Consider the following 13,361-nt stretch of genomic DNA (forward strand, 5'->3'; position numbering starts at 1 on the left):
TTGTTGCAAATGGAGTAGCTTGATGTGTTCTCTGACCATTTTTTGTTGTATGTTTAGTTGTACAATTTTGAGGATAAGGGTGGTCATCATGTTGTATTGAGGTCTGAAATCACTCCTTCCTTGGCTAGGCTTGTAAGCAAGCAAGGGTATCAATACAAAAGTTAAAAGAAATCTATGTTGTTAAAACAAGAAAGTTCTCTCATCCCTTTTTTCTCTATGTTACTGTTGATATACATATATGATACATCTATTGAAAATTGAAGTGAGATAATTTTCAAGTACATGTTTCTATCCAATCAAATTGTAGCATGTGCTAATGCTATGTTCATAGGCTTTTTGTGATTTTTTATTGGAATTAAGTTTCCTTGAGGATAAATGCATGCCAATGTTTGTTTGTATATTATGTTATTTTTTCTTTGTAAAAAAACACAAATTGCAGTAGCAAATAAAATAAATGTAGTTTTAACTCTATCTTGTTGTTTGTGGAATGATCTGCTCTGTTGATGTAAGTCACCACTAAAATTAGTCAAATATTTCAGTTTTATTATTTTTTTGGTTTGCCTATATTTGTGCATGTGTTTGTTTTGTTGATTATGGCTGATTTTTTATGTGCATGGTTGCTCACACAAACATGCTACTTTTTTGTTTGAAACATGGAATAGAGTACTAAGGACAATGAATGAGATAGTGCGTGAGGAGACTTCAACCACAAAGAACTTTCATCAGCGTAAAAAAAGGCATTCGCAAAGGATTCAGAGTAGTAGAACATTGTATTCAAATGACGAGAGCATGATAGATACTAATAAGTTTAAATTTTATTTTGAGTAAGTTATATTGTTTTGAGCTATTTATTCTAATATAGCTATAAATGGTTTTAATTGTTATTTGGTAATATGTCCTTTTTTTAATTAATGTAGGCATCTATGGAAAAATTTATCTGAAGAAAATAGGAGGTCTTCTATATGTCTTGATTCTTTATGGTTTTCTATGTACAAGAGCAAGGTGACAAAGGACAAGGTGCTCAAGTGGATCAAAATGAAGAAGATACTTAAAAAAAAATATGTGTTTATTCCCATTGTTTGTTGGTGAACTCTATTCCATATAAAAATTCTTTTTTTTTCCACTTGGTGTGCCTTAATTCATTTAATGTGTTTTTTTTAATGAAAGGGGACACTGGAGCCTTCTTATCCTTTGCAACTTTTGTGAAAATAGGCAACCAAACATTGAGAAGCCTTTCATGTTACTATTAGATTCACTTCATCAAGCAAATCCAAAGAGGTTGGAGCCAGATATAAGAAGGTATGCACTTGTTTTCCACCTTTCTTTTCCTTTAGATAAATTTCCAGTTTTTTTTTGTTCTTTTTTTTTGTGACGAGTATCTTGAGGGCTTACTATTATCCTTAAAACTTAAATAATGAATTAATATTGTTTAGTTTGTTTATAGACACAAGCCAAATTTATTGAATAAACTTAAATTATGTTTTTATACGTCATTGCTTTATTTCATTATTCAACTAAGTTTATTTGTCAATTTACACATATTTATATTTTTTTTATATCAGATTTGTATTGGACATTTGTCGAACTGAGGCAAGAGATGAGAATAAAGAGGCTATATCCAAGATTCCTCTTCTTATTTTATTGCAGGAAAAGTATTGACAAAGGAGTGGGACACAAATTTGCATGGATTTCTTTTATGATACAAGTGGTAGAGACAAGTTAGCATTTATACTTTGGTCTTTTGATGCTTTTGTATTTGGATGGTAACTTAGTTTTTGGAATGATTGTAGACCAAATGGTTCTATTGAACATGTTACTTTTGGATACCTTTGAATTCAATATTTATATTAACAATGAATTATTAGCACTATTTTTATATTAATATTGCTGTGAAAATTTAAACCATTGCCTACAATTTGTTAAACATTGATTGCAAAAATAATTGTAGCTACGAAAATGAAAATTGTAGATAAAATCACTACGAAAATAAAATTGTAGACAAATCCCACAATTCTCTACGAAAATTATGGTAGAGAAAGCATAATGGAACAAGACAAATCCACTATTCTCAACGAAATTTTTTGTAACTAAATTTCGTAGAGAATTACGGAAACCATTGCCTACAATTTTATTCGTAGCAAATAATCTTTTATCTCCACGATTTTTTAAATTTAGCCACAAAATTCATTTACATGTCTCTACGAAAATAACGTAGAGAAAGGTTCCAAGTTTGGGCTACGAAAACTGGAAATCGTAGCTAAATACTATTACCTACGGGGTATTCTCTACGTTTGGATCTACGATTTTTTTTCGTAGATGATAATTTTTACCTATGATTTTAATATATTTCCCTACAAATGTTTACCGTAGACATTAGTCAAGTTTCTTGTATTATAATCGATCTCAACCCCTTCTTCCACAGCGTCAGGATTCCTCTAAACATCCCGAGGTCTGGCAAAGCTGCCCAATCCCAATCCCTAGACAATTTCTTATAGAAACGGAAGCATCGTTGCTCATTAACTCGAGTCTCGACTAGGCACATAACCTGCGGCTTGTGCTTTTTAATCAGATCCCACATACGATTCCTTGTGTTCGGGTTGGAAATACCCCTATAATTCCAACATAAAATATCAGAAAAAATGTTGTACTTCATGATTAAACTAAAAAGGTCAAAATATCAAAATGGTCCCTCTATTTTGCGTTTTCCACCTTTTTAGTCTCTCTAATATAAAATCCGCCTTTTTGGTCCACATATTTTCAAATTTTTGTTTTTTTGGTCCCTCTAATTGACGGATATGCCTTTTTGATCCTTCCAGTTGATGAATTAGAGGGACCAAAAAGGATGAAAATATGTAAATACGAGGATCAAAAGGGCGGATTTTATAACTAAAGGATGAAAATGTGCAAATATAAGGACCAAAAGTGCGATTTTATATTGGAGGGACTAAAAGGGCGGAAAACAAAAAAATAGAGGGACCATAATGATATTTACACCAACTAAAAACAACCCAACCAAGACCACCAGCACACTCAATAGAGAAGAAGAGAAAAGAAATTAGTAAGGGCTGCTCCTTCCTTTCTTAGTATGAGAAGCCTCTTTCGCTACTCCTCTTCTTACCAATGCTTCTACTTTGGCCTCTTTCTGGAACTGCACCAATGTCATGTCTTCGTATGATTCAACTCTATCGTTGGATCCATCTTGATCACCCCTTCCTCATCATTAGTGGTAGACTTCTATAAAGCGTCCATTATGCAGACCACAAGGTTGTTGTGGTCTCTATTCTTCAAGTGTCTATGGTTTGGTGGGGGAGACTTAGACTGATCCCGCTCCTCCATCCTCATCTCAGAATAGGTTATTAGGAGAGCCCTAGAAGATGGATGTGACTCCAAAATTCCTTTCCCATTTTCAATTTTTTTTTCCAGATGTCAAGACTGACTAGCTCTTGTTCGGTTCCACTCACACCAACCTTTTCTCCATACGGACTATCACCCATTAGAGACTTGGGCAGAAGGCCCATCTCCTCCCTCATTCCAAGAGAAGATCCCATCTCATCACTGTTTGGGAAGCCTACCCCTTCCTTCCCACTCACCATCTCATCGGCCTCTCCAATTGTTGGATCCCTAGGTGGCGATGGCACATTCTGAGGCAACAAAAGCGTGGCCTCTATGAAACACATGCCTCCTACCACAAGTTGTTCGCCCTCCTTCAGTGCTCTCCACTTGTCGGTCAGGAAACAACACATGGTGATTGATCAGCTTTGAAGATTGTCACGTGTCATCCTCACGAGCTCTGTCATTGACCCTTGGCCCGAAGCTAGTCCTCGGCCACGTCCATGCCCCCGGCGATGCTGAACCACCAACCACGAGCTAAACTGATTATTGTCATTCTGATCACCATCTTTTCCCTGCATCCGATCTGAACCTTCCACCGTCGGGGGTTCTGGACCTATCTTACCTTCATTCTTATCCAACTGCATGTCTTGAGGTTCTTGAATATGATTAAAAACCAACAACACATTGCAAGCTACCCCTTCAACTGCACCACTATCTATGAGAGGGCAGTTGCCCTTCCCATGTTCGATAACTCCGCATTTATAACAAAACGCCGGTAACCTCTCATAGAACATGGTCACCATACAATGATGCTCCTCATCTCCAATCCAAAACCCCCTCTTTAGGGGTTTTGACAGGTCCATTTCAATGCAAATGCAAGCATATTTAGCTCTCTATAGTTTCTCAGTGTGATCGTCCACCTTCAGGAGTCTTCCAAACTGCTCTTCGATCATCTCTAACACCTCACCATCCCAATACTCAAGTGGAATATGATGCAGTTGCACCCACACCACCACTCTATGAAGCTTCTCGAAAGCAGGTTGGAAGTGATCTTTCCAAGGTGTCAGTTGCAACACCATGCATCTAATCGTCCAAGGCCCTTCATAAATCACCGCCTCCACCATCTCTAGCTTGTCACAACAGATGAGATAGAAACCGTTCGGTATGTCAGCTACCGAGAATGGCCCCATCTCTCTCCACATCTCCTGCCAGGAAGCCCTGACCAATTCCAGTGGTGGAGCTTTCCCAAAGAATATTCCAAATAGGCTATTATCCATTTGATAATTGCCATGTCTTTCATTTCTTTCCCTACTAAAACCACCTCGTTGATAGACTTCTTCAGCTTCTCAAGGTTCTGTCTTTGGTTAAAAACGGCCAGAATCCCCGAATTCACATCATCCTTCGGTTTCACCACGTTAGCCCAGGAGCGTCTACCAGGACCTGGTAGTGAGGGCTTTCCCCACAAAGGTTCTCCTCCTCCACTCGCCATGGCAAGCAGGGGTGAAGGAAACTCATGAAGCACTACAAGAAACTTGACTAATGTCTACGGTAAACATTTGTAGGGAAATATATTAAAATCGTAGGTAAAAATTATCATCTACGAAAAAAAATCGTAGATCCAAACGTAGAGAATACCCCATAGGTAATAGTATTTAGCTACGATTTCCAGTTTTCATAGCCCAAACTTGGAACCTTTCTCTTCGTTATTTTCGTAGAGAAATGTAAATGAAATTTGTGGCTAAATTTAAAAAATCATGGAGATAAAAGATTATTTGCTACGAATAAAATTGTAGGCAATGGTTTCCGTAATTCTCTACGAAATTTAGTTACAAAAAATTTCGTTGAGAATAGTGGATTTGTCTTGTTCCATTATGCTTTCTCTACCATAATTTTCGTAGAGAATTGTAGGATTTGTCTACAATTTTCATTTTCGTAGTGATTTTATCTACAATTTTCATTTTTCGTAGCTACAATTATTTTTGCAATCAATGTTTAACAAATTGTAGGCAATGGTTTAAATTTTCACTGCAATATTAATATAAAAATAGTGCTAATAATTCATTGTTAATATAAATATTGAATTCAAAGGTATCCAAAAGTAACATGTTCAATAGAACCATTTGGTCTACAATCATTCCAAAAACTAAGTTACCATCCAAATACAAAAGCATCAAAAGACCAAAGTATAAATGCTAACTTGTCTCTACCACTTGTATCATAAAAGAAATCCATGCAAATTTGTGTCCCACTACTTTGTCAATACTTTCCCTGCAATAAATTATAAAATAAAATTACTATATATATATCACATATAATATTTCATAAAAAAAAACTTAAATTTTTATTTAAAAGTTACTCTTAGAATAAGTTTGTTATCCAAGCAAAAAGAAGTAAATACCAAAGATATCAAACCTGAGAAAATTACAACAACCATATAGTGATTAAACTTGGTGATCACCTTGTTTATCTCCACTGCACAATAAATGAAAAAAATATCAAAATAAAAAAACTTTTATTAAGTTGCATCATAATGTGGTAAACATAATCATATAATACCTTTTAGTATTTTTCTTCATGCTCATCATATTTTTGCTCCTAATATCCGCTCTTAACATTTTTTTCATGCTTTGTCAATTGAGCTCGATTGGTTTTATTTTCAAGAACCTCAACTTCATATTTCTTTTTCCACATATTTTTTTCTTCTTCAAGATCTTTAATGATCTTAGCATGTCCACATCTTGAAGCATTTGGCTTTGGACCATAACCTAATCCTTTAATATACCCAGATCGAGTGCCAAGAACCTCATCACAAATTTTGTCAACGTCAACATCCTGATTCTCATCTATAGCTTTCTTAAACTTTTGCTGCATTGCACACTAAATTCACAAAAGTATACATAAACTTTCAATAATATAAATAAAAATCTATATAGATATCATAATTAACTCACGTAGTTTGCTTTTGCTTCTAAAGATGTCCATCCTTTTCCTTTCTTATAGTGAGTGTTTTTATACAATTCAATCCTATTACACTCATGTTGTTCATCTATTACACTTTCATCATCCTTCTTCATCTATGTCATAGGAAAAACAAAAAGTGACTATATATAAACTCTATTTATAAGATTGAAAGTTAAGTTTTAGATCTTACAAGTTCATGACTGAACAACAACAAAGGATTTGGATCCTTGATTATGGGGTGTTTTTCATGTACGATCTCGCTTACTTTTTGCTTTTTAGCCCTTTCCCGTAAAAAGAAAAGTTCAACAGATTCTTGAAATCAAGTAATATAAAAACACATTACTAATAATGATTAACAAAAATACATGTATGTACCCTTTTAGTTTTTATCATTATCCCAATAATCACACAAATCCTCCCAATTCGCTTGAGTAATAAACTCATTAGGTTTTTTCTTCCTTGCATCCTCATAATCAGAAAAACTCAAATAATACTTATTTAAAGATTGACGATGATCTCTAATTCTATTTTTCAATATAGCAACTACACAATCAGCTATCCTTGGATTTGTCTCGATGTCAATAACATCCAAATTCATCTGAAAAGAAATTACTAAATCAACAATATATAAACTACATATCTTATTTAATATAAACCATTCTTACCCTAAGACGCTCAAATGATGGTTTTATGTGCTCTTTCCAGTCAAGTTTCTTGAATGATCGTGGACAAGGTAAATAAGTCCGAGCAATAACACCCAACTCATTTGATAGCTTTGCCGATTGAACCCGGTCTAATGGTCTACCTTGATCTATATCAATATAAATAGGAAGCTTATTTTTTGTTATTTTCACCAACTTTTGCAAATCATATCCTCGTGTCACACCTCTGCAATTTTTCTTTGTTGCACTAGAAGCTACAAAAAAATTCAAAGTCTATAAATAATGCAAAATATAAAACAAAAAAAAAACTCATATAGTATAAACATCCAATGTAGTAAAGATGACTATAATAAATACAAAGTATACATTTTAACTATGTTTATTTAGCTAATATTAAAAGCATCCACAAAATAAACAAAGGTAAGTAAATAATTTCCAACTTACATCCAAAAAATTGAATTTCTGTCCGAAAGTTTTCTATGTCATCTTGACAAAACCAATCTTCCTTAAGCTGAAGAAAAAAATAAATAAAAAATAACTCAATGTTAGCAAAGTGAATAAGTTTTTAAATGCTATAATGTATAAATACACAATTCATTATTAAAGGCTAACTTACAAAATATGGGTAGCCATCTAAAGCAAAATTTGTAGGGACATTTTGGACAAATAAATATATGTAGTAGAGAACAAAGATGCCACAATCCACACCATTTCTTTGTTGCGGAACCTATCATAGTAACATTGTTAAAAGTTGTGTCATTATATTTAATAATGCAATGCTATATATAAAGATATGTGGCAAAAAATGGTCACATTGGGAATAAGAAGAGGAATCTTTGATATAGCCGCTTTATTCTCATCTCTTGCCTCAGTTCGACAAATGTCCAATACAAATCTGATATAAAAAAATATAAATATGTGTAAATTGACAAAATAAACTTAGTTGAATAATGAAATAAAAGCAATGACGTATAAAAAAACATAATTTAAGTTTATTCAATAAATTTGGCTTTGTGTCTATAAACAAACTAAACAATATTAATTCATTATTTAAGTTTTAAGGATAATAGTAAGCCCTCAAGATACTCAGTCACAAGAACAAAGCTGGAAATTTATCTAAAGGGAAAAAGAAGATGTGGAAAAACAAGTGCATACCTTCTTATATCCGGCTCCAACCTCTTTGGATTTGCTTGATGAAGTGAATCTAATAGTAACATGAAAGGCTTCTCAATGTTTGGTTGCCTATTTTTCACAAAAAGTTGCAAAAGGATAAGAAGGCTCCGAGTGTCCCCTTTCATTAAAAACACATTAAATGAATTAAAGGCACACCAAGTGGAAAAAAAAAGAATTTTTATATGGAATAGAGTTCACCAACAAACAATGGGAATAAACACATATTTTTGTTTAAGTATCTTCTTCATTTTGATCCACTTGAGCACCTTGTCCTTTGTCACCTTGCTCTTGTACATAGAAAACCATAAAGAATCAAGACATATAGAAGACCTCCTATTTTCTTCAGATAAATTTTCCCATAGATGCCTACATTAATTAAAAAAAGGACATGTTACCAAATAACAATTAAAACCATTTATAGCTATATTAGAATAAATAGCTCAAAACAATATAACTTACTCAAAATAAAATTTAAACTTATTAGTATCTATCATGCTCTCGTCATTTGAATACAATGTTCTACTACTCTGAATCCTTTGCGAATGCCTTTTTTTACGCTGATGAAAGTTCTTTGTGGTTGAAGTCTCCTCACACACTATCTCATTCATTGTCCTTGGTACTCTATTCCATGTTTCAAACAAAAAAGTAGCATGTTTGTGTGAGCAACCATGCACATAAAAAATCAGCCATAATCAACAAAACAAACACATGCACAAATATAGGCAAACCCAAAAAATAATAAAACTGAAATATTTGACTAATTTTAGTGGTGACTTACATCAACAGAGCAGATCATTCCACAAACAACAAGATAGAGTTAAAACTACATTTATTTTATTTGCTACTGCAATTTGTGTTTTTTTACAAAGAAAAAATAACATAATATACAAACAAACATTGCCATGTATTTATCCTCAAGGAAACTTAATTCCAATAAAAAATCACAAAAAGGCTATGAACATAGCATTAGCACATGCTACAATTTGATTGGATGGAAACATGTACTTGAAAATTATCTCACTTCAATTTTCAATAGATGTATCATATATGTATATCAACAGTAACATAGAGAAAAAAGGGATGAGAGAACTTTCTTCTTTTAACAACATAGGTTTCTTTTAACTTATGTATTGATACCCTTGCTTGCTTACAAGCCTAGCCAAGGAAGGAGTGATTTCAGACCTCAATACAACATGATGACCACCCTTATCCTCAAAATTGTACAACTAAACATACAACAAAAAATGGTCAGAGAACACATCAAGCTACTCCATTTGCAACAATTCTCAAGGCCACAAGAGCACGCACCTGCTGAGTGATCTCCTCCCCTACTTTTCTAATGAACAATGCCTCAGATTCAAGGACAGGGAACTCAACCTCTTAAAACAAGAGCACTCGAGAAACCTTGAGAGAAAGACAACCTCTTAGAAATAAGATCAAACAGAAGGTGATAATACAACACAAATCAATTGTCAAAAATGGAATATATTATCTACACAAACCATAAGTTCATATTTTTTTTTTAAACAAAAAAGATACAGTAGCCTATTTGTGTTTAATTCAAGTTATGGTGACAAAATTTCAACTTTGTGGAATGGTTATGGTCTTTTGCACGCAAACACATTGTATCAGATAAATAGTATTATCCTTAATTTAAGACATATTGAACATCATAAATAATGAACCAACCAAACAAAAGAAAGCATGAAAGAAAAAGAAGCCAACCAGGTGATTTTTTCAATTTCAACAAGAGGAACAACATGCATTTTTCTGAAGATAATCCAATACTAAAATTAAAATCTTATCCCTGATCAAGCAATATATTTAAATATTTTAATCTACCTTAAATACAATAAAATGAAATAAAATTCTCACATAAGATCAAATTCAAGAAAACGAATTAAAAAAAACTTTATGGGAAAAAAAGGAACCTTAGTTCGTTCAAGAAGAAGCATAAGGAAACAGATCAAAAACCTAAACTTTCAACGAAAATAAAAAATTAAAAACACAAATAAAACCCTAAATTGCACGAAAACTTACAACGCTCAATCCATCACAAAAAGAAATCCATGAAAAACACACATGAAAACCATCAAAAACCTCAAGAAAAAAATCTCCAATCTCTAACTCAAAAAAATAAATAAATAAATAAATAAATCTATTTTTCCAAACAAAAACAAATTAGAAACCCAGATCAAGATTCCCCACTCATCAAAACATTAAACAAATAACATCAAAAAGAAAGAAAAGAAAACGCCAACCTGAGAATGGAGCATCCATGGGCTAAGATTTCAGCTCCTCCCTTGGGCGGAGGAGGCTATGCTCTTGGAATGAATGAGTTTTTGTGCCAAAAGTGCTAGGGTTTGGTGCGGATGAAAAGAAGGGGGAGGGTGAGGAAAAGAAAGGGGTGAGAGGCTATGGAAAAAGAATATATTTGATTGAAAACAAATGAAAAAAAAATCTAAATTTTAAATAGGCCCCTTTTTATTAATGATATTATTTTGAAGTCATTATTATTTGTGAATGTTAATTTTTAAAAAAATCATCATAATAATTATTTATCATAAATTATATAATCATCTAAAAAAATTGATTTATATAAAATAATTAGTTATTAGTTAATTCTCACTCGCCAATTAATTTTTCTATGTTATATGAATTTCTTATAATTTCATTAATTTATATAATAATATTATCTTTTAATAATATTTTTTTATCTAATATAGAAATATCAAATATATTATATCAAATATATTGTAATACAACATTTTTAAATATTCTTAAAAAAATAATTACAATCAAATAATTATCCACCAACAATAAAAATCAAATATTTATTTCTTAAGTAGGTTTACTAGTGAAAGTTAATTTCTACAAATTTTTTTATTTAATAATTATTTATTCTAAACTATATAATCTCATAAAAAAAATATTTTTACAAATTAATTTATCAAAATAATGTGTTGGTTGATTTTACTATTTAGAATTTCATACAAATATTTTTTTAATATATATATATATAATGTTTACATATAATTTTTTACATATTAAATTAGTGCTTAAATATTTTCGCTACGATCTGTTTCGTAGATAAAATAACTCATTTTATTACAAAATAAATTGTAGCTATCAAAAAAATTTCGTAACCCATGGTTTTGCCGCCAATAAGTTTTTTGCGCCAAAAATTATTTATATTATACTACGTTTTATTATTCGTACCTAAAGTTTAATCCTCTTTTATCTACGATATATTTTCGTAGACATAAAGTTTCATTTTTAGGTATGAAATCAATCTTAGTTAAGAAAAATTATTCGTAGGGCATTGTTTGTTAGAAAGTAGAAATTGCTTGATGCCTAGGAGTACTTAGTTTCTTCTAGGAAATCAACAAAACGTAGACAATAACATGTTTTTAACTACGAAAATAATGTCGTAGCATAAAATAACGTAGATAATACGCACATTTCTTGTAGTGAAGGCCAATGATGTCACCAATAATTCGGCTAACTCAAAACGTTGAAGACGACGAACTCAAGACAATTAGAGAAAATATTGGTTGACCATATAATAACCTCTAAGGTTAACAATGACCAAACTTGGCTTTTACCAATCACATCCTTTAACAATATATTAATTCCATTACTCATGAGAATGTTGAGAGGTGGTCATTAGAGGCATTCTCATATTTGTATTTTCTTTTTTTTTTAGAAAAAAATTGTGATTTGATTGTTTTCTATATAAATATTATATTTATGAGGAATAAGGAGAATGAATGAACTGGTTGAAGACACAGGTGCTATACTGCATGTAATGATCTTCACCTTCCATTGTCTCTTGAGATCCTATTTTGTCATTTTTGGATTTTGCCATCTAATCATTTTTTTGTGATTATAGTGATACTTTATATCATTTTTTATTTTGTTCCTATTCAAATCTGATATTTTGTACTTTTTTTATATAATTTATAATTTCTTTATTGTTTCAAAAAATCAAAAATAAAAATAAAAATAATGAATAAAGAGAGAGAAATTGTTCAAATAGTCCCCCATACTTTACCATATCCACAAAAGAACCGTTGATTTTGATATATCCCCAAAAACATCCTCCTTTATCATGGCCATAACTTCCCAGTCCAACCGCCTTATAATGGTATGAAAATGGTTGTGAAATTACTTTCCTACCCTTGAAGCATTATCCAATTTCAAGGCCTTGGGACCATCCTACTAGTTAAATCGGTTCACATCCCAAGGAATCAAAGAAGCTTCAGGTTCATCTTCTTCTCCACATCATGGCCGGAGCTCTTGCTATCTACGCCGGAAAAGAAAACACGTGAGTTTCCCCGGTGCTAGAGCCTTCCTTTGCTGATTGAAGCTGCGCTTCATCGCGACAGAGAAGAAAAGTGAGCTATCCTCAAACCTAATAGGTTTGACGCCGGTAACATCCAATCTGGCAACCCTTTTGCTTATCAATTCAAAGAACTCGTGTTTTTATGCTTTAATTTGTGTATGAGCTTGATAAGTATTATGGATACATTATTATTTTATTGCATTCTTGTTCAAATATTGTGAGTGAAGTGTTAGTCTTGACTCATGGATTTTTATGGAAAATATTGTAGGCAGTAAGATAAATCAAATTTTATTTGTAATCCAGACATGTTCTTCAATTTGTAGAAATATAATGGTTACCCTTTTTCCATTCAAACTTTGTGTCCTTGAAGGTGTTATTGATTGTCACTATGGAGAAATGTTATAGATTATGTGAAGAATGGAGTAATGTATTACAACTGGAGAGTAAATCCTATAATATCATTCTATGCACAACTAAATCCCTCATGTCGTGAATTAAACTCCAAAACAATCCCATTTCGATGTGTGTTCTATTTAGTTTTTCACAATTATTGTGTATATATGTACAATTTTGTTCAGTTATTAGAAAACTCGGTATTTCAATTGGAGACCTAGTGCATTTACTATTATTTTAATTGGAAAATTTGGTTTGACCATTATATTTCTAGTGTATATATGGAATCAATGCATCTTGCCATTCTATATATGTCCTTTACTTGTAAATGCATGCTCACTATATAATATGAATTGTTGTGAACCTCACTTCGGTCTATGATGAGTATAATTTGCACTCAATATATAGACCTTCTTTAACTCATAATGAATTAAATTTGAATTATTTTGAACCAATTTTACTCCTAATCTTATTGTTATTGCATTGTAGGAAAG

The 13,361-nt window shown here is 32.1% G+C and overlaps 2 protein-coding genes and 1 long non-coding RNA gene across 5 annotated transcripts; 1 reads left to right on the forward strand and 2 right to left on the reverse strand.

Moving 5' to 3' along the window:
* The first annotated feature begins 1 nt into the window (after position 1).
* Positions 2–1,864, forward strand: LOC120279516. Of its 3 annotated transcripts, XM_039286447.1 has the most exons (5): positions 2–101; positions 663–824; positions 918–1,085; positions 1,168–1,299; positions 1,563–1,864. In XM_039286447.1, the coding sequence occupies exons 2-5, from the start codon at positions 676–678 to the stop codon at positions 1,657–1,659; spliced, it is 546 nt and encodes a 181-aa protein (XP_039142381.1). In that variant the 5' UTR covers positions 2–101; positions 663–675; the 3' UTR covers positions 1,660–1,864. The 3 variants fall into 3 exon arrangements, 2 of the variants coding, with proteins under 2 accessions (XP_039142381.1, XP_039142380.1); XR_005541940.1 differs by lacking the exon at positions 2–101 and having other exon boundaries at positions 450–824; positions 918–1,017; XM_039286446.1 differs by lacking the exon at positions 2–101 and having other exon boundaries at positions 451–824.
* A 4,809-nt stretch (positions 1,865–6,673) lies between these two features.
* LOC120279180 lies at positions 6,674–8,714 on the reverse strand. The gene is made up of 8 exons (XM_039286046.1): positions 8,589–8,714; positions 8,396–8,495; positions 8,112–8,198; positions 7,770–7,851; positions 7,573–7,683; positions 7,401–7,467; positions 6,960–7,210; positions 6,674–6,892 (listed from the first exon to the last, which is right to left on the reverse strand). Exons 3-8 carry the CDS (start codon positions 8,171–8,173, stop codon positions 6,674–6,676), a joined length of 792 nt encoding a protein of 263 aa, XP_039141980.1. The 5' UTR covers positions 8,174–8,198; positions 8,396–8,495; positions 8,589–8,714.
* Positions 8,715–9,090: 376 nt separating this feature from the next.
* On the reverse strand, positions 9,091–10,589 carry LOC120279509. Its single transcript, XR_005541939.1, has 3 exons — positions 10,391–10,589; positions 9,438–9,533; positions 9,091–9,355 (listed from the first exon to the last, which is right to left on the reverse strand). It is a non-coding gene; the product is annotated as an uncharacterized LOC120279509 (long non-coding RNA).
* Positions 10,590–13,361: the final 2,772 nt, after the last annotated feature.

This window comes from Dioscorea cayenensis, chromosome 16 (assembly GCF_009730915.1).
Source record: "Dioscorea cayenensis subsp. rotundata cultivar TDr96_F1 chromosome 16, TDr96_F1_v2_PseudoChromosome.rev07_lg8_w22 25.fasta, whole genome shotgun sequence".
NCBI lineage: Eukaryota > Viridiplantae > Streptophyta > Magnoliopsida > Dioscoreales > Dioscoreaceae > Dioscorea > Dioscorea cayenensis.